General features: G+C 40.5%; 1 protein-coding gene across 1 annotated transcript in view; it reads left to right on the top strand.

Annotated features, from left to right (window-relative positions):
* Window positions 1-21,226, top strand: part of LOC108246566 (gamma-aminobutyric acid receptor subunit pi) — a 51,130-nt gene that overhangs the window by 19,933 nt on the left and 9,971 nt on the right. Inside the window, exons 2-6 of the mRNA XM_017434186.3 lie at window positions 2,568-2,657; window positions 16,521-16,633; window positions 18,068-18,135; window positions 19,542-19,759; window positions 21,095-21,177. Coding sequence (XP_017289675.1) covers window positions 2,605-2,657; window positions 16,521-16,633; window positions 18,068-18,135; window positions 19,542-19,759; window positions 21,095-21,177 — 535 coding nt within the window. The 5' untranslated portion in view covers window positions 2,568-2,604. The remainder of the gene's footprint in view (window positions 1-2,567; window positions 2,658-16,520; window positions 16,634-18,067; window positions 18,136-19,541; window positions 19,760-21,094; window positions 21,178-21,226) is intronic.

Below are 21,226 nucleotides of genomic sequence, written 5' to 3'. Positions count from 1 at the left end.
GGAGCTCTAAACCCGGTCCTGTTGGAGCTCTAAACCCGGTCCTGTTGGAGCTCTAAACCTGGTCCTGATGGAGCTCTAAACCCGGCTCTGTTAGAGCTCTAAACCCGGTCCTGTTAGGATCTCTAAACCCGGTCCTGTTAGGATCTCTAAACCTGGTCCCTGAAAGTTCTCACTGCAGCACAAAACCTAAAAAAATAAAAGGTCAAACTTGTAAAATAACACCTTCATCCTGATGATTGTAATAAGTGGAACTGGGACAGAAGTTGTGATTGTTACTTTTAATGCTCCTAAAAGTCAGCGTTGGGCAACAGTCTGTGAACATGTTTAAATCTGTAACGCTCTGCAGGTTATTACAAATCACTTTCAGGTGACGACCGAATCACTTCCAGGAGAATAAACTGCAGTCGAACCTTTAATGGCTTCCCGGGCACATTATAGTCCTGATGGATGCTGTCTGCGGTGGAGAAGGGAACAGAAATACATGTTAATTGTGCAAAACAGATGCTTGTAATTTGCATTTTTAGGGGCAAATTCTGACATGTTTGTGGATTAAACTCTGATCTATGGAGTCCAACATCATTCCCTGAACTCTGAGGCTAATTATGTTTGATTTAAAGCCAGTTTACAGTTTTACACCCAACAGAAACATGTTTGTTTATTAGGATTCATCTGTTAACAGAAACCATTCTCAGGTGGAAAAAAGCTTTTCTGTTAGTAAATAAATAAATCCATTATGATTTTATTAATAAACACTGAACAGTTTTTTATAAGCTGCCCTTTGACAAAGAAGGAAAATACATTAAAGGTTAAATAAAATAAGACAAATTTAAATATCTGACTGCTAGTACCATTTATATTAGAATTTAAATATAGATATAAAATGTAGTTTTTAAATTTAATTTATTTTATGTTTTCTGTATGAAACCATATCAGACCAGAAGTCTGAAACTTTACAATCAAAAGAAACATTTCTGCCTAAAATACAATCTGTCCAAACCTGTTCAGAGATTAAAAATAAAACATAAAATAAAGCAACTCATTGTTAAATTTTATATAAATACCACAGATAAAAGGATTTTTTATTATCTGGAATAAAGAACTAAAATGAATTCTTGACATTTAGCAGGATTTTTACATTTTAGGACAAAAGAAAAGATTAAACTCTTATAAAGAAGAGAAAAACATTTTGGTTTGATAAAATTTTACAAGTTGAAAATTACTCAGTAATAAAGCACATTAACAACCCAGTATTTGTTGTTTATTTAACTGTGACTTGATGAATTTTCTCTAATTGTATCAGGTTTTTATGAGAGAAAAGCCTTTAATTCTAATTCTCATCATCCTCAGAATAACTTATCTTTATTTTTTAAAGCGACGCCTGATTTCAGTAACTTTGTCATAAAACTGCAGAGATTTCAGATAAAGCTCAAATTGTGATAAACTGATTGATGTTTGTTTAAACTTTATTTCACAAACTGCTGAAAACTGGACAAGAGAACTTCTCTCCAAGGAGCCACATGTGGCCCCCGAGCCGCAGGTTGAAGACCCCTGAACTAAACCAATTATTAGCCAAGTTAAAAAGGAAGAGATTCACATATTTGTGCATGAAATGGTTTTAACTGAAAGTCTCCGTGTAGCTGCAGGACTTCAGATGGTTTGCTTTGGTTTGCACAAACACTGCAAAGAGTTTTCTTCTGTATAAAGTGAGAAAAACTCGACTACAGGCTCCCCCAAAGCTGACTAATTAAAATGTTTTTAGCTGCTTCCTCCTCTCCATGTGCTGCTAAACTGAGCTGACTGTAGATTTCCAGAAAGAAAAGAAATTTCCTTGGAGGTAAATCCAGAATGATGCATGAATGCAGGGTCGCAGGTGAGTCTCCCACCTGTGACATCTCTAACTACAGGCTGAATAATGGCTCTGACATTTAGAAACAGACATTTATGGATGCCTGCTGGGTGAGCGTTCACATTTTATGGACAATCACTTCTAAAAGCATCTTCTTTGTTAGAGACGTTTGGATCAGCTGTGATGTTCCAAGAGTCAAACATTTTTACATCCTGTCACTGTCCAAACAAGTCCTTCCTGTTACAGAATCCTTACCTGTTATATAACGAGTTTCACAACAACAAATGTCACCGTATGCAGAGCTTAGCATCAAACTTTGCTTTATTTACTTTACAATAACGATCCTGTCTGTATCGATGGCGCTCAGTGTGAGTTCTGGTCTTTTTTTGTTCCTTTCTGCTTTTATCTTAGTAAAAGTAGAGAAGAAGAGCAGGAGGAAGAAAGACTTTGAGACGGAGTTGCAGTTGGGCTGAAGTCATTAGTGAGGTCATTATGCTGCAGAGAGCGCGTCCCCGAGGCAAATCAACACTTCCTCTCACGACTGTGGGATTTTTAAAAGCATCAGAAAGGCAGAGAGGCCATTGTTACCTCAGTAAAAAACATTTAGGATCAGCTAAGATGGCGATCTGAGCTCTGAGCTCCAAGCCACTGCTGTCGTTTAGTTAAGACTACCTGTCTGTATCTCTTTAAACATGTTCTTCTTTGTGTTTTTTTATTTCAGATAAACTCAACCAGGCGTCTTGTCTTTGTCCGCAGCCATGGCTCTCTGTTTGTCTGGAGGAACTCTGGTCACCATCCTCCTCATCAGCAGGTAGGACTGAATTCACACCAGAGGCTTTAAGAAAGGAGGGTTCAGCTCCAGGTGCACCTGTCCCTGTTCATCTCCTCTTCATACAGGCAGAAAGAGCTGACAGATTATCTGTGTTTCACTGAATATTCTCAGCGGTTCTTCTTCTCAGTCAGCTGTGGGATTTTTGTTCTCACACCTGGACTGTTTAAACGTCCAATAAATGATTCAAATCATCTGTCTTGGCCTCTACGCTCCCAGAATAACAACTTATTTGTTGTCCCAACGATCAGACTCGGTTCCTGCTGGTGAAGGTTTTCAGTCATCCAGGATATGAGTTCCTGAGGAAGCAGCTGGACGGTAGAACTCACATGCAAATCACTCTCCTTTCATCCCTCCTGAGCAGGTTTCTGTGACCGGAGAGCGGACTTTTAGCCAGATCGGTCTGGGTTTGAGTGCCGTGAGTTCTCTAGGAATGTGCCGTTATCAGAGTCAGCTGGAAGCAAAGATAAAAAGTCAAACGCTTGTCTGACGACGCTCTGGCTGCCTTTGACTTTTCTTATCAAACACAAAGATGCTGCCGCAGCTGTTGGTCTTGTTCAGTGAGCTGATGCTTCAGCAGAGTCTTCATCGTGGTGAGGAAGAACATCAATCTCCAGAGAAGCAGATCTATAATCTCTGCTAAAACTTCAAAATCAATTCTTTAGCTGCACCTAACAACAAAACATCCATCCATCCATCCATGCTGAGTGATGTGTTGTTGTTTCTAACACTGTAATTAATTACCTTTTCACATTAACATTTAATAATGTTTTGACAGTTTATCTGCAGGGTTCACTGTACCTTCTGATAAATAAATCTCAGTTTTATAGGAGTGAAAAGAAGCAGCGGTGTAATGGTGTCAGGAGGAGTGGGTATACTCTTAATTCCTGTCCCAGTTTTGTTTTCAAGCTGCTGGTTTGAAAACGATAAGCAGCCAATGTTATTAATAAATATGAGTGAGATGGTGACTGAGAAATATAGAAGTATCCTCTGTATGTCTTCATAAAAATAAATCCCAGCTCATCAGTTATTCCGGAAAATATGCTTAATTACAATAAACACAAGTAATAGTTAATAAAAGAAAAGAATCAACATGTGTCATTATGAAGAAGCATCAACCCTAAAACTACACATTTCACACATTTGCACATAAAATTAATACAAATAGTAACAGAAAAAATTATCCTGATCCGATCACACTCTGCTTGTTCCTACAACGTAAAAACAACGTAAGGTCCCGGTTTACTGCTTAACCCAAGGCTGTAAATGTAACCATGAAGTAAACTTAATATAAAAACATGGATTCATCTGTTACAAGTTGTTTGGGCCTAAATTTACAAAATATTACATCTGTCTGAATGAATTAAATTACAACACTTGGTTTTATTAAAGAGTGAGCCTGGTTTAAAATATGAAAGGTGTTTTATAGATGTTATAAATGTTTACAGACTTTAAATAAAAGCATTCATGAATTATTAATAAAACCCTGACTGTAAAATGGTTCCAGTACTTCTTTGAGGTTTAAACTGAACAAGGTTTGGATCTAAAATCACATTTTTCTGGTCAGATGACTGTAGGAAGAATGAATAAGAATGAACTGATGAGACAAACGGTTCAGTCTGAAACGAACACAGAGTCCTGAGCAGAGACACCCTGGAAGGTTGCTTTACCCTCCTGCTGTCGGCCATTTTGGCCTCAGCTTTGGAGCGAGGTCCTAGACGTGTCACAGCGTGCACGGGACGTGTCCTCAGCCTGGACGGCGTCTGGCATCGACGTGTAGAATCTGTCAGGACCTTTGTTTAAAACCAAACAACGAGCTCGTTACAGCTGTTTGTCTCCAGCAGGAGTGGCTCAGGGAAGGAAAGGATGAATGTTTCGCTCCGTGTTTCGGATGGAGTTCACCCAGGATGGAGCAGAACCATGAGAGGCATGTCTTCCAGTGTTTTACTGTCAGTCAGACCTCAGCAGGGTTTGTTTGCTCCCACTGAAACTGGATTTATGTGTGTGCGTGGGAAAAGATGAGCTTGAAGAGGACAGGTAAAGAATCACAGCTCAGCTAAAAAGAAAATGTTTGCTCAGACAGTTGAGAACAGCTTCAGAACAAGTGTTTAGTTTTCATGGTGAGAGCCACTGTTGGGTTAACTGTAATTAAAGGTCACACTGAAGCTTGTTGTTTTTTACAGGAAAGCTAATTATCAGAACCTAAAGTGAGACAAAACAGCTTCAGAGGTGGGTTGAACCAATATTTGGAAAGGAGTTAGAAATTATTTATTACCAGAAAACCAGAGACAGACAAGCTAATGTGTTCGATAAATTCATCAGCTCATCGGAGGAGAGAAAAGAATTTGTCATTTGTGTGACAGTAATTGGGTTGGGGATGAGTTGCATGTATTATATAAATGTAAAACTACTGAGATCAGACAGAAAGAAAAAGCTTCCCACAGCCTCGTGTTCATTCCTGCTGTCCTGAAGTGATTTCTGGACTTTCCTGAAGATCGTGCTGAAGGATTCACCTCAGTGTTGCAGAAACAAGTTTAATCTGCATATAAACATGTTTCTGCTCCAAGCCACTGAAATGGTTGTGAGCTTAATTAATACATAAATGCAGTATAAATTATTAACTTTGTACCAATTCACAGATGCATTTGTGCACGATGCAGTCATCCTTTTCTGACTGAAATCTGAGTTGAAATGGATGTTAACAGGTTTATATTCTCAGACAGCTTTTCTGACTTCTCATTTAATGGTTCTTTGTGTTTTTTAGTGTTTTCTCTGCTTGCCTGCTTCTCTCCTTTGCTTTAATATATCTCAGTCCTTTAAAGGTCTTTGGTAAATTAGAACAGCTTCCTTTTGTTAATCTTCATCATTCTCAGTTTATTCAGTCCCAGGATTTAATGTTGGGTGTTTGGAGGGTTTATTGCCATGCAGAACATTTGGTTTCTGTTAATTTAATATATATTTTCCTGTTCATCCTTCTGTTAATGTGTGTTTGTGTCGATCACTCATTTCATGTAAAATACTCTCATTCATTGAGCCTTTTTTTAACAAAGACAGGTCTTTGGATCCAGAATTAAGAGCGGCACAAGGAGCTCAAAAGTAAAGTGATTTATCACAGAAAAGAATAAAACAAAAGCTGTCAGTGCAGCAAAAACTAATAACAGAAAACTTACAAACATAAACTTCAGGGAATCACAAAAGGAAAAAGCAGAGAAAGCATTTCTGTAACAACGAACAGATGATAACGACTGATGAGGAAGAGGACACAGGTGACTGATTACTAACTGGAGACAGGTGCAGACAGGTGAGGCAGGCTGACATGGAAAGCTACTGACGCAGGGAGTGATGGCACAGAGAGCAAAACTTGACAACACAACAAACAGGAAACAGACAAAACACATGGATCACAGAAGAAACTAAAGCTAAGGCTGACAGACAGACCTATTCTTGTCAGTTATATTATTCTCCAGCAGAAACCCGATGGAACCGTGCTGTTAGTATTTTGATTTATTTCCATGCTGTCATCTCCTAACTGAGCCCTGAGAGAAACACAGCGACTAATAACAGATAAGACTTAAACATGTCTGCACTTTGTGTGTTTATTCCCCAACAGAGCTGTTCTCACAGGAATATTTATACTGTAAATACCTTTTATTGTGTTTTGGATGCTTGAAGTAATAGTTAAAGGTGGATAAACTCGGTGTTTAATGTTTTATGTCATGGACATCATTGTTTCAGTTCAGTGCTTGTTTTATCACCTCCTACTTCCTGGATGAGTTTCTGTTTAAACAGAATAGATCAAGTTTTCATAAATCCTGTTTATAAAGCTGTGATCGGAAACGAATGAATGTTCATAAAAAGCAGAGTTATAATTATAGGATGGCATTTTACCTTTTCTTATATGAATATAAATATGTGTTTTTAGGTAAATGTCAGCTCTCCATCAGCTTTAATCACAGCTGAAAACTTATTGTATAACTGGGAAGTTGCAGTTCTAGTGCTGGTCCTGTTTTTTTTCCTCTTTATTTTTAATTTAGATAAGAAATTCAATTTCCAAGTAGGAACTTTGAAGAACTAAGGCTGAACTGAATGTAGAGCCGACGCTCCAAGGATCATCTCTGAAAACAGGCCGCAGATAATGACCTCATTACCATGATAATACTCTGTAGTGTCTTTTTAATTAATACTGAGCAAATATCATATTTTAACCCTCCTTTGAGCTCTTAAATCAGAGGTTGTGTAAAAGCAGATTTAATAAAGAAGCCGCTAAAGGAGGAGGTTTCTGTATCTCATCCCATCAGCAGAAGATCCCAGAGTTTCACTTTGTATCTCCGTCACGAACAGAATCACCCTCTGAAGGTCACAAGGCTCATGAAAATTCATTGCTTTTGTTTTTTTACACATGGTAGCTTATTTCCTGATGATCCCGGGATAAAATCCAACACAAAACAGAGGAATCGGATCTTTATCCGATGGGGCAGAAAGCTCAAACTGAAAAACTTTCAAAGATTTTTGTTTTTCATACAAGCAGTGACTCTTAATGCAACATTAAACTGTTCAAACTGAGATCTGCTGGAAAATATTAGGAAAAGATGGACGGATTCTGGATTATTGTTATTGTCTCTGATACGACCCATTTTGGCTGATTCTAAATTCTTTTTATTCAACTAAAAAAAGCTAAGAATTATATCTATATAAATGTGAACGTTTCAGGCAGCAGGAACTGAACGTGGAAGACGTTTATGTTGTTGAAGGTGTAATCTGCTTTTAAATGATCTGATAGATTTATTTGAAAGTAACAAGCTCATTAATAAACTTTAGAAATAAATACAGATGCAAATATTGCTCATCTTTACCAGTGGAGCCTTAGCAGTTAACAGAACAAGAATACATAATAATCAAATGATGCAATGGCTGTAAAAAGTGCATAAAACACGTGATACAAAGTGCAGTTAGTTTATTCAAGGTGCAGATTCAGCTGTTGGCTGCACCCACCCATCACAACAGGAGAAACAGGAAGATGGAACCTTTCATCCCCACCTGACTTCACTTTAAACAAACAGTCAGTGAACGTCTCATGCATGCACGCATGCACACATGCATACAGTAACAGGTGCAGTGCATAGATGCATGCATGCATGGATCCACACAGTTTGTGCACGGCACAGTAACAAAGTAAGAACAGATTAGAGCAGCTCTCAGGTAAAAACCTGCAGGTGGCTTGGGTCTAACTGGGTGACGCTGTTGTCTTTTACTTCACCACAGTTCAGCTCTGATTGTAGAATATATCTGAAAATCTCTGTTAGCAGAAATGATTTGTAAAGATGGCTCCATCAACACGCCTGCTCCTCTGCTTCATCTGGCGTTAAAAGAAAAGCAGCTAATTATCCTGCTGATGGGATTTTCTGGATGGCTACTTTTTCATCATCATAACTAGTCACAATTTTTCCTTCAAATGGACAAGAAAAAAATCCTAGCAGTAAATATAAATTACCCACAGGGACATAAAATGCACATTTGATGATATTTCTTAATGGAAATTCAGCTTTTTTAGTTGCAGGGTTTGCAGGATGGCGTTGGAAGTTTTTGTCAACAAACTAATATTTCTGTGCAAAGAGATTTTCAGTCATCTTTTCAGTTTGCAGCAATAAATGTCATTTGGGGTGCCAGTCAGATTTTATCTGATAATAATAGTTTAACCAAAACTACAGAAAAAAAATGACCCAATAACTCTGAGCTGAGTCCAAATAGATGCCTGATGAAAAACAGAAAGTAAATGAACCGGGAGGATAAGAAACATCTCACAGTTTCTGCATTATACATACTTCCATGAGCCATATGCAGAAATATCAGCAAGAGATCTAATATCATCACTTAAGCAGAAAACAGATCCTTCAAATGCTTGAATAACCTTTTCCCCCCTCAAATATCCTTCGAGGTTTGGTGAATGTTGCTCCAACGCAGCTTTCCTGCAGGGTTTCCGATGTTGTTCTGAAGCTACAAGATAAAATGTTCTCAGAAGTCAGAGTTTACTTCCTGATGTGACGAACAGCAGCTCACTGAAGTCAGGTTCCCTCAGATGGGAGAGGAAAACGATAACGCACTGACGTCTCATCGGCAGTAATCAGGGCGATGCTCCAATCTGTTTGGATTTAATACCTTCCAACCCTCACTTATCATCATGAAGATCTCCTGAAGGAGGAAATCCTGGATCCAAGTGGCTGAAACGAGGATTTACTCCACCATCTGGGAGCTTGAAGCAGAGTCGCTGCTCCTCCTCAGAAAAAAGGAGTCAGCTGAGGAGGTTCAGACATCCTCCTGGACACCTCCCGTCTGAACCTCCTCAGAAATAAGGAGTCAGCCAAGGAGGTTCAGACGTCCGGTGCCTCCTGGACACCTCCCGTCTTTTCACAGAAAGATTTCAGCAGCTCCTCCTCTCAAGAGTTTCTGAAAGAGGAGTTTGTATAAAAGCTGCCAGCTGTACAAACTCCTCCGTTTAAACCAAACCAGGATATTCAGACTACAGTCAGATGGTTCTGTTGCTGTGTCTGTATGAAGGAGATGAGCTGACAGTGAAAACAGAGCTGAGTTTGTGACAGATCTCAGTCAGAAGCTGCATGATTTAAAAAGGACAACATGATCAGGGCGATGAAGCCAGTCTGTCTGGGTATTATGATAAAGGAGCAGAGACACTGTATCAGGACTGAAGCCTCCTAAAAACAGTAAAATATCAATTTTATATTCCTTACATAAGTTAATTAGCGCCGACTCAATGATAGGGTTTCAGAATACTGCAGAGTTTTCTTTTTAATTATTTTTTGCCTGACAGTAGACTAACGAGGCCAATAAAATGTGTAAAAAAGGAGACGATGGGGCGAGTTCATAGCTGTTAAAGATCACTTCAGCAAATGCTGCAGCAAGCAATTATTGCACGTTTTAAGAATATACTGTATATATTTTTAAAAGAATGAGAGAATTAATAATTTTTTGTTAAAAAGCTCAACCTGGTGCAGAGGGTTAGCCTCCATGTTGCCTTTTAGAAAGCAGGAATCTGAGGACAGAAGTCACGTTTATTCCAGATGTTTTTACAGCGGAGTTGTGAAACGCTGGTTCGATCAGGATTTTGATGCATTCTGACGGGAGGTGAGGGAAGCCGGGATCGAACCGCCAACCTTCTGACCGACAGAGACTCCTGCCCACAATCATCTCTGCAGATAATTAGGAACAGATTTGTTCCCTTGAAGAAACCTGTCAGGTTTTTGTGTCGATCAGGATCTCTGTTCTGCTGAAGGTGACCTGAATCTTTCCTCTTTAATGAGACGTCAGCAGATCTGTTTCCCTCTTCCAGTATCTCTGCTCATCCTTCTTCCAGCTCCTCTTCGGTTTGGATCACTGAACTGTTGCATCCCCAACAGTAATGTTCTCCTTGCAGAGCAGCATGAAATGAGCTGCTCTGGCAAACATTAAGTAAATTAAAACATTTTGCAGCAGATCATGACTGTTTCTTTCTTTCTTTCTGGGACCTTAAGTCTTGTAGTTTCTCCTGTTTCTGCCAGCTCTGATTTCTTCTTGACTTCCCTGTTTTTATGGCTGGCTGCACTAAGAGTTTACAGGAGGCTGTGCAACAAATCACTCTTTTCAGGACAGAAAAAAATGTTTGTTGCACAGATGAGGTGAGACGTTGCTGTCAGCGGTGTTTTATAGTAAAAGGGTTTCCATAAGGGAGTAAAATTTATCCACTCTGAAAATAAACTGGGATGTTTGTCAGGCAGGAAACCTGCAGACATCAGTGAGGAGCTTTATGACTTACTTCAGCTTGCTCAGAGATCTTGTTTTCCACAACAGTGAGGACTGCACCTCCTGTACCTGAAGTCACTTCAGTCTGTGAGCTGTTCCCCGTGCTTTCAGTGGGGTTGACCCAACATGAGCTGCCGGATCGAGTCCGATCTGAACCATGACATCCAGAACAAAGACCAACAAAGAGAATAAATAAAGGGATACAAATAATAAAGGTTTCCTTGGAAGAATGCATATCGTCCACACTAAAGCCATTTTACATATTTAAACTAAGACCTTCTTAAGTGAAGAAGTAACATCAGGAGTTGTAGACATTTTGTCAAATACTGAACCCAACTAAGGGGAAGTGTTTTGAATGACTCTCAGCTACAACCACATCATATTTTAGGTCAATATCTGTAAAATTGACTTACTGAGTTTCTACCATGTTTGTGTTTGCTAAGGTCAGCTGCCATGGTTAGGTGGAGTCAGTCGTAGTTTTCATTAGGACAGCTGATCCAAAAACCTGAAGCAAAGTTTAATGAAATGTGGAGCACTTAAAGGGTCAGGTTGGGGAGAGTTGGTCGAACCCAGAATGCAGGCAGACAAGGAGGAGCTCAAAGGAAAACTAATTTATTAACAAAAAGGAAAATAAAGGCCGACGTGGCAGCAATAAAAGCTAAAGCTCAAACCAGCCAGCTCAGGAGTGAAAATGAACCAGGGAAGTGAGGCAGAAGACCAGGTTTTAAAAGCTGAGGATGATTTGAACGTGACACAGGTGAGTGATTAGGAACGAGGGACAGGTGTGGCTGGTTGAGGCTGACAGGTACTGAGCTGAGGAAAGGTGAACGATTACAGGGAACAAAATACCAAAACTAAACACAGGAACCAGTGAACAGAATTAAAGAAACAATAAACTCAAACCTGGCAGCTACAACCTCTTCAGATTTCAGCTCAAGAACTGACAGTCGAGCCATTCTGGTGTTTGCTGAGATTAGTTGAATTCATTCATTTGTTGAATTATTTTAGGTTCTGTAAATGGTTGGATAAAGCTCACAGAGGAGGGTGACTCCGGTGCTGTTTGTAGTTATTTTTTATAGACGGAAACAGTTATTTTATCCATGCTATTGTTATCCTTTCTCTCCATTTTACTGATGATTGCATCACTTCACATTCTGCTCTTTTCTTTGATGTTTTTCACGTTGTCGTGTCTAATAAGTTAACATGCTCCATAAGTCTGATGAAAAGAAGCCAAATGTTTCTGTTTTTCACATCTACAGTCAGATCAGAGTATCTTTCCTTTCTGCAGACATAAATCACTTATTTCTTCTGTTTTTCTGGAACTCTTCAGTTGATTTATGAGGACAAAAAATGTTCAGTATTTTGGGCTCTGGGAGCTCACTGGGGCACCTTTTATCCACTCAGGCCTGTGAGACCGACCCAGAAGAACCCGGTTCTCTGAGCCTGAAGAGGCTGAGGTCCAAGAAGCCTTCAGAATCTCTGTGTATGGAAGAAACAGTCATTTTTATTTCTTCAAATCCCTTTTCACAGCAGAAAAACCTCCCTATTCTCTGCAAAACAAGAAAAGAAGATGTTTAATGCCTTTTGACAGGCGAAGCCCACCTGGAGGGTTGAGCTTATCCCGGATGTTTTACCTGTTACCTGCAGCTCTCTGCTCACAGCTGACTGTCAGGGAAATCACAAGGGTTACTCTGCACCTGAAACCTGGTCCACTTTCTGTGGTTCCATTAAATATGACTGTGAATTAAGATGCAAAAGTCAGCAGGTGTTTGAATATAATTTTAGACCTCAAAGGTGGACTCAGGGCCTATAGCACATCTCTGAAATGTGCTGAATAAGTCATCTTCATACATACAGTCTGAAGCAGTACACCAAAGGAAGCTGTAACATTTCCCACAGAAGTATGATTAAAGTCTTTTCCTTTACACCACTGATTAATTGAAGAAGGAATACTAGAGTGCAAAGTCTTTCAGGAACAATGGATTGATGAATCGGGGCCTCGGTTGCAGTAATGAGCGTGTTGCTCCATTCTGAGCTGAGCTGAAACACAAACTTCTCAATTTATTGATCCATCTTCAAACCCTCAACTGTTCAGGAGGTTCTGAGGTTTAAAATACTAATAAATCAGCTGAGTATAGCAGAAAGGAAAAATCTGTCCTTTTCTCATGAAAATATTCTCAGATTTGAATGATTGATGATAAATCAGGACACTCTGCTCTCCTCTACATGAAAGTGTCCTGATAGGTTAAAGTATCAGATCAATATCACTGATACAGGCCCTGTTTTTACCTGATATCAGTTCAGTACCAAGTTTTGCAATTTTGCATCCACTAAGTACTGATTTTAACGATTGGGGGAGAAGCTCTGGTATTTAGGCAGAGCTTGGAGTCGAGCTGCTCTTCCTCCTCATTGAAAGGAGTCGGCTGAGATGGACATCTGATTTGGATGTCTCCCTCCGGAGGTTTACCAAGAACCGGAGGAGACCCCGGGGCCCGGGGCTCCCTGCTGGACCTTTCTGCTCCTTCGGTCTGACCACGGATGGATGGAACTAAAATAGGACTGGTAAAACCTAGTCTTAATAAAGACATTTACCAGTAACCAGTAGCATCGTCCGTTTGCCTTGTTAAGGAAGTTTATGTAACTGAACAGAACTCGACCCATTCCATGAAGATGTGTTTGGGGACGTCTCTGTTGCCAGATTGAGGTAATGTGTGAAGTAAACCATGCACACACAAAGAGAGGAGAAACATTATAAATAACATTTGGAAGAATGTGTTCCCACATCTTAATAAGTCCCAGCTCAGTTACTCTGTTCCTGAAAAGAAATATCCAGTCCCTTCACAGAAACCCATGTGTTTTCCTTCCTTTGTGAAGATCCAGCATTAAAGCAAGCTGATAGCCTCAGAGATTTTGGCAACTCATTGGGGACAAACTAAAGGAGGCTAGGAAGCCAGAATGACACGAATCAATGAAATATAAAAATATAAAAAGGGAGAAGTGGGTCTGAGACAAACACACTGCTGAGCAGCAGAAAAGTGTGCTGGATGAAGAGGGATAAAAGGGTCTGCTCAGAGAGTTACTCAGCTCTCTGCAGGGGTAATGCTCAGCTGAATTAATCTGTTTGGAAATGTGCACGGCCTGCCCGGACCCTGGATGTGTTGCAGACTGGGAAGGAGAGAAACTGGATAGCTGTGCTGATCTGTGGGGAGGCTCTGTCATGAAATTGAATCTGAAAAGGCAAATTCTGCCACAGGGCTTGAGTTCGTCGTTCCAAGCTGCCCTGTCACTGCTGTACTCCTCTGTCTGAAGACATTTCTCTGCACACACACATCTGCATCCAAACACACCAGCAGAACCTATAACAGTGTTAGACTGTAGCGCTGTGGTGGTTCAGGTCACCTACGTTTGCAGATGGGACGACTTTGCATCATTTTACCACCATGAGAAGTTCTCTGTTTCACTGTAGAAATCTCCTCAGCATTACCAACTAAAGACCCCAGAAAAAGATGGTCTTTAAACAAAAATACTTATTCAAGTAATCATTAAAATCAAAGATGAAATCAGCTGACTGGTGACCAACCACTGATGACCAAGAACTACAAATAATAATAATAATAAAAACCTGAATTAGTCTGAATGTATTGTTCCTTACTCATTTTATTTAATTCTTATTTATTCTTATTGTCATTGCTACATCCTGTTTGTGGCTGTTTCTTCAGCTCATGGTGCAGCCATGAAGTTCAGATATGGGGTGATGTGTCTGTTATTATCACTGCCTTTACTCGAGTCAGAGCAGATCAAGCCTCAGAAACCTGCTGGTGACCCGGAGGAGCTCAACTCCAACAACAAACAGGTTCTTTTTTGTGTCGTGACTGTAGCTGGGAACTGGTTCTAAAACACCAAATCAAAGCTGTCATAACATCGATGGGTCCATTTCTCAAATATCGTTTGTGTTGAAGCTCAAATATATCCCAGCATGCACTGGCTGCCCATCCATCACATTTCCAGTTCCTGATTCTTCTGCAGATGTGGATTCTGTAATATTTCTCTCAGGAAACACCAGGATGCCAGTGGCTGTCAGCCAATGAGAAGCTGCTCCTGAGCTGTAGGAGGTGTAACACGTTACACAGAGTCTGGAATAAGTTTTATTACACTCTTCCTCAGGTGACACACACTCTACCTGCCCTCTGAGTGTGTGTCTGATAGGCAGCATGGGGGGTCTGTCTGTCATGCACTCCACATCCCATAGTTTTATCTGGGAGGAGAAGAAGTATGATTAATATTTATGGCTGTTCCTGGGAGCAGGGAGTGGTTCTGTCATCATGACCAGGGAAATTAATAAATACACACAGTCCTGGTAGCCATTGTCATTCCTGCAGCATGCTGAAGATGCTCCTTGCTCTCTTTGTTTCTGTGTTTTTCAGGACTGTCAGGGCTCAGTGGGTAGCAACTGTTTGTCAGGTCTCCTTCTGACAGCCTGGAGTCGGAATCAGGGGATTTACTCACATGGATGGAGGAAGGAGACACAAATAAAACCTGCACTACATTGTCAGAAATATTCATTTACTATCGATCTATTTCACTATATGGCCCCCACATTTAGGACAATTTTCTGTTTGTAATAGCTTCCACATCACTTCCCACTGTCTGAGGCGAGCAGCTATCATCATCTCTGTTAGTCTGGGCTGATTACATGCTTGAAGCAACACACACACTTCCATCCGGGAATGTAATCATTTGTGTAGGTAACTGAGGTCACAAGGTGTCCCAGACTGATAAGTGGAGTTGCCTGAGGCAGAATGCAGTCGGTACCGTCTCTAACGTGGTTTCTGCAGCAGAAACAACAGGCTGCGAGTGTCTCTGCAGCGTAGCAACAGTGTGAGGCGCCCTGCTGGCTGAGCGGATTCGACACACGGAAATATTGCTCTTCTCTGTTTATCCTTCCTGGTAGATGCCGTCTGGCTCAGAAGTCACTTAATGAGTTATTTCCCCAACAACCACGAGTCGTTATCAGCTTTACAGAGAAGGTGACATTCAAGGCATTCAGTATTAAAGGGGAAGTCTGCTCATTTTCCCAGTGATGTTCTGTCTAATAATTATCAGCTGTGAGTTTGGAGAAATTCTTAGTTTTCTGTTTACATCATGAGTTTTGAGTCACCACTCGTTCAGCTTTGGAAAAACACATAAAAAATGCATAGAAAGCATCTTTTAATAGAAATGATTTCCCAAAATATTTAAACTTTAAAAACACAGGAACAATCTGTAAAATAAAACTGTAAATTACAGATTTACCCTGCAGGTTACATCACAGTCAGTACGAAGAGTGAAGAACATCTCCTCCTCCTCTGGGTCAGAACTGAAAATGTTGTTTTTCGTTCAGCAACAGGATTTCTAGAAAACAGTTGAATTATTCTGGGACAGGATGTTGAACTGATTCAATGACTTTGGTTACAGTAGTTTCACCAAATAATTTGTGATAGATTACACAGAAGGTGTTAATGTTAGCAGGATATAAACGCCCTCCTCTCTTCTTCTCCCAGCCGTTACTCTAACAGGACAAGTGAGGCCAGTGAATGGAGACGGATGTTTTCAGCCTGAGCACTCGGTCTAATCTGTCTTGCTTCAGCTTCTCTTACATCATGGCACGTGCCTGGAGGCTTCCTCTCTGCAGAGCAGCTCAGTATTTACAGCCTGATTGATGCACAAACACACACAAACACACACTCCACCAGGGACGGCACGCTGGATGCTCTTTCCCCTCCTGCCGCTGGAATCTAATTATCTGCCTACACTTTAATGTGTCTTTAAGGACTCAGACACGTGACAGAACTGAATTATTTAAAAAGGATAGATGGTAAAATAAATCTGGACCCGGGCCTTATGATGCTATAAAATCATTTTTTGGTTAATCTTTTATTTCAAGACTTTTCTTGCTGTTTTTGAACCAGCAGGCCTGCAGTCGACTCCCTGCAGAGGAATCCGCCCGGCGAAGGGAGGAGAAACAAAAAGTGTTTTTTATTTCAGCTGCTCTCCATCTGTCTTTGTTCTCAGGTTGTTAGAGAGCTCGCTGCTCAACGCAGAAGTGAAGGAAGGAGAGATTCTACCTCCCACCATCCAGAGGCTGATGAAAGGATACAACAAGTACCTCAGGCCTTTCTTTGACAGTAAGGAAGACACGCAGACAGACAGGAGGACAGACAGGAGGACAGACAGACAGACATGTAATGGACAGAACACTCAGGGGGCGTGTGTGTCTGACAGATAACGAAGGGTTTATTTCACCCATTTATCTCCTCTGAGTTTTTCACACATTCAAAAGAAACAATTCTTCTAATTGTTTACAGTTTTTACTTCAGGTGAAGCTAAAATAACCAATAAATGCATATTCAGAAATAACCTAACTGCAAATATAAATCATAAACATTTAGTCCGATTTGTTCTGGGCTGATCAGAGCTGCAGCTCGTTTATCTTTGGTTAGGACTCAGTTTCTGCTTTCAGAAGCAGAACTTTCTGTTATTCCCAGGAAATCCTTCACTGCCATCTCTGTCAAACCCTTCCAGTCCTACTCAGCATGATCACCACACTTCCTGGTTGGTGAAGATTCACAGAGAGTTTTTACATTTGGGGCCACTGATAATCGTGACCTAACACACCAAAAAACAAAAATCATAACAGAAGTTTTTAAACGTCTCTTTGGACAAAACAGCACCTAAATATTTATTAACAGTAACTGTTCTGAAGGTTAGCACCATGCATGCTAGCTTAGCACTAATGTTTATGGTAAATCCAAGTCACAGCTAACGATTAGCATCGCTGCTGCAAATAAAGACAAATAAATCACATTTAGGTACTTGAACAAACATCAGCGTACATATAAGTCCTCACAGATTTACAGTTCCTCTGCTAACCTCACCTTAAACTGTTGATCTCTGTAAGGAACTCAGTTACCATGGCAACAGGTGAAGGATAGCATGGCCCACAGTGACCAGCAGGGGGCGACATTACTAACCCAGTTATTGGTCAGCACACTTTCTGAAGAATTTTAGATTTGTCTTCAGTTTGGTGAGGAAAAGAGAAAAGTGTGTGTAAATGTGATGAAAATCCACACATCTGTACACATCTGTCTCAGCCACACAGAGGCTGAAAGGTTAGAGGGAAATCCAATTAACTCAATTATTTATCACTGATTGACAACAATTATCTCAGGCCGCCACATAAAGACAACAACAGGTTCAGTTTTTATTAAATTATGTGCAAACCACTTCAGTTAAAGCAGATTCATATTTGGGTTCAGTTACATAAAGTCTAATTCATTACAATCTGAGGCTGTGGAATGAAAAATGACAATTAGTGAAAATGAAACCAGTGGATTGAACTGGATCTGCTTCCACTGAAAACTGAAAGCTTTGTTCAAAAATAATGAGAACAGAAATTATTAGAGAGGTTAAAAAAGTCTCTGGCAACAGAAAGAAAAACCTGTTGAAAGATGTGAACCTGGGTGTTTTTAATCATTCTTTCCTTAAAGAATTCCCCAGGTTTAAACTGAGATCTATACTTTGTATTTTGTGTTAAATGAAATGTTTGGTTTGGTCTCCAGATGGTCCTGTGACCGTGGGGATGAGTCTGGATATCGCCAGCATTGACACCATCTCAGAGATCAACATGGTACGATGAGTACTTTATTCATTTAGTTTGTTAGGAATAATGTTTGACTTGTTTTTGGTCCTTTATGCCACATTCTGCTCTGACATGAAACTAAAGTCAGCAAGAAAAATATTTATTGTTTTTCTTTCCCGGATTAAATAATAAATATATTTGCAGGCTGTGAACCTGTTAGCTCCATCATCTCCAGACAAGATTAATAACTGATGTTATTTATTTATTTAGTGTCAGACTCTTAAAGGTATTTATTTTGTTATTTCAAGAAAATATGTCATTATTGAAAAAAACACTTCTTTATTTTATTTATTTATTCTAAGATAATAAGACAAGTCATTGCCTGGAGGAAACCCCGTTAAACCAGATGTTTTAGTTAAGTTAGTTTCAAATCTTGTCAGAAAACAAATGTTTGAATCCAGTTTTTGTTTTCTGTGCGGTTAAAGGTTGATTTTGTACTTTTATTTTGAAATTCCAAGATGTTTTTGTTGTTTCTTCAGCGTTGGCAGGTTGTGGTCCAGTCAGGACCTGGTTGGATCAGCTCATGTAATTAAGAACCGGAGACTCAGTCATGCCGGGACGATCTGATGTAGATTTGGGCTCCATCTGCAAATGAAGGGCTGGAAATGTTACAACATATTACACCCTGAGCAAAAGGGAGCATAAAATGTTCCCCTGAGGAAGCTGAAGGCAAACATCTTCTTGCTGCGTGAAAACATTTTGTTGCCTTGATGGTTTTTTTTTTACCAGAATGAGTAATCTCTGCCTCCCCGTGTGTCTCCTACTTCCTGCTTCGTTTACTCCCCCATGTGTGCAGAAACACGTGCCTCTGCACACTTTCTGATCAGCAGCCAGGGAACTTCAGCTTTTTCCACCTAATAATGCAGACTTTCAGAAGACTTCCACACATAAAGTCTGTTTTAAGCTTCAGAAGCTGCTCAGCTGCTACTCCCCGTGGTTACCAAACTTATTCCTCTTTTAAAAATCTTATTTTGCACCAAAAACCTGAAACATCCTTTGCTGCAGAGCAACTGTTCATTAGATGAAATCATTTAATGTTTAACTTATAAACTATGACAGTTACGAGGAGGTGATTGAACATAAACTGTTTCATATTTCTGTGGTTCTGTAAACATTTGTGCTCATTTCTGGCTCCACAAAAGCTTCGCTGCTGACTAAACATTATTCTATAAACCTTCAGACTGATGTCAGCTCTGCATTACACAGCTGGGAATAAAGTTCTGTTTTTACAAGTGGGAATTTCAGGCAGATTTTTCATGTTTCTACCAGAATAACAAAGTTTTATAAACTGATGGACACTTAGAGGAAGGGTTTGAAGGTTTTGTGATTAAAGTTGTTTTAAGAAAACAGGGATCTGCTTCCGTCACTGTAAACTCTTTGCCCCATTTCTGCAGGACTACACTGCCACCATATTTCTCCGCCAGCGCTGGACGGACGAGCGCTTGGTGTTCGAGGGCAACAAGAGTCTGAGTCTTGACGGGCGCCTGGTGGAACTCCTCTGGGTTCCCGACACATTCATCGTCGACTCCAAGAAATCCTTCCTCCACGACATCACGGTGGAGAACAGACTGATCCGGATCTTCCCCAACGGGACCGTCCTTTACGCCCTGAGGTGGGATCAGTTCTTTCTGCTCCATCAGGGAATGAAAGTAGGCAGGAAGTGTAGAAGGAACAGGCTGAGGGTCGGGTTGAATCTGAGATAACAGCTGAGTCATCGTTCACACTGGTGTTTTACAGACTTTCATATATCCAAACATTTGGCTCCTTGAAGAGATGAGTGCTGTGGCTTTTGGTTTCTGTAACTTTTATACTTTATTTACTAAACAAATTTCAGTTAAAAAAGTTAAAATGTTCTGGGAGGTGAGGAGTAATAATGTGATGCATTTTAGGTGCCTGGGAAAATCTAAACTCCTGTGAATTACATGCAGACATCATTTTAAATAAAACACCAGGAAAAGTGCTTGATATATCGGATATCTACAACATCCAGTCCCTCTGCATTATAACGTTAATTACACAGGAAAACATCTCTCCAGCTCCACATCATGAGAAACAAGAGATGATGGTGGATGTGTGTGGCTCTCTGTCATATGCAAATTAGGCTGAATATTTTGGTTTCTTCTGGCCCTGGAGGTAAATGTGTTGCTGGGAAGAGCAGCAGCAGCAGACATGGCTCCTCTTGTGTTTCTAAGTTGTTCCTCTTGTCGTGGCTGCAGCAGCTCGGTGCACGATGCCTCAGCGTTCTCGTCCTGAAGCTGCAGGTTTGATCCCAGGTTGGGTCAGGATTGGTTTCCATCTGTGGTGAGACGTTCGCTTGCTGTGGCGAGCCATGAAGAAGGGAGGAGCCAAAACAAAAACATCCTTTTTTTCAGGTTTTAGAAACAATGCATCTGATCAGAGAAAAAAACAACAACTGCATTTTATGAGTCATCGCTGTGAACGTGTGTTTGTGCGTTTCTCCCTTCATAACTGGGGAGCTGCTCGCTGTGTGCACGTTCCTCTGGCAGCAGATATGTGCAGCAGAATCAGGCTCCACAGTCAGAGAGGGAGAATAGTTAAAAAAAGACAGCCAGGGGAGGCAACCTCAGGGGAGGGAAGCTGTGAAAAGGGACGGAGCGAAGTGAGAAACCCGAGGCGCAGGAGGAAAAGGACAGCTGTGCTAAATGTTTCACTGCCGTGCCAGGAGGGAATAAACCACAAAGTGCTGAGGTGATGCTAGGGATTCACTTTTATACCTCCAAGGTGTCCATTTCAAAATTGTTGCAGTAAAACATTAAATAAATATGAAATCTGACGTTTAAGTTTTATTCCAGTTATTTGAGAAGCCCGGCTGACAGAAAGCTCGAGGTAGACTCGGATCAAACCGTTTTCTGTTTGTCACGTCTTGATTTTGAGACCAGTTGTTTTATTAAACTGTCCTCTGATTGTCCTCGTGTCTCTTCTGCAGGATCACCACGACTGTAGCGTGCAACATGGATCTGACCAAGTATCCCATGGACAAGCAGACCTGCACGCTGCAGCTGGAGAGCTGTAAGGACACTTCGTTACAGAAACCTAAGATTAGCTGCTTGAAGGAGAG

Source organism: Kryptolebias marmoratus, linkage group LG22, assembly GCF_001649575.2.
Source record: "Kryptolebias marmoratus isolate JLee-2015 linkage group LG22, ASM164957v2, whole genome shotgun sequence".
NCBI classification, from domain to species: domain Eukaryota; kingdom Metazoa; phylum Chordata; class Actinopteri; order Cyprinodontiformes; family Rivulidae; genus Kryptolebias; species Kryptolebias marmoratus.
Note: the sequence above shows the minus strand (reverse complement) of the source record. Positions and strands in the feature narration are given on the sequence as shown.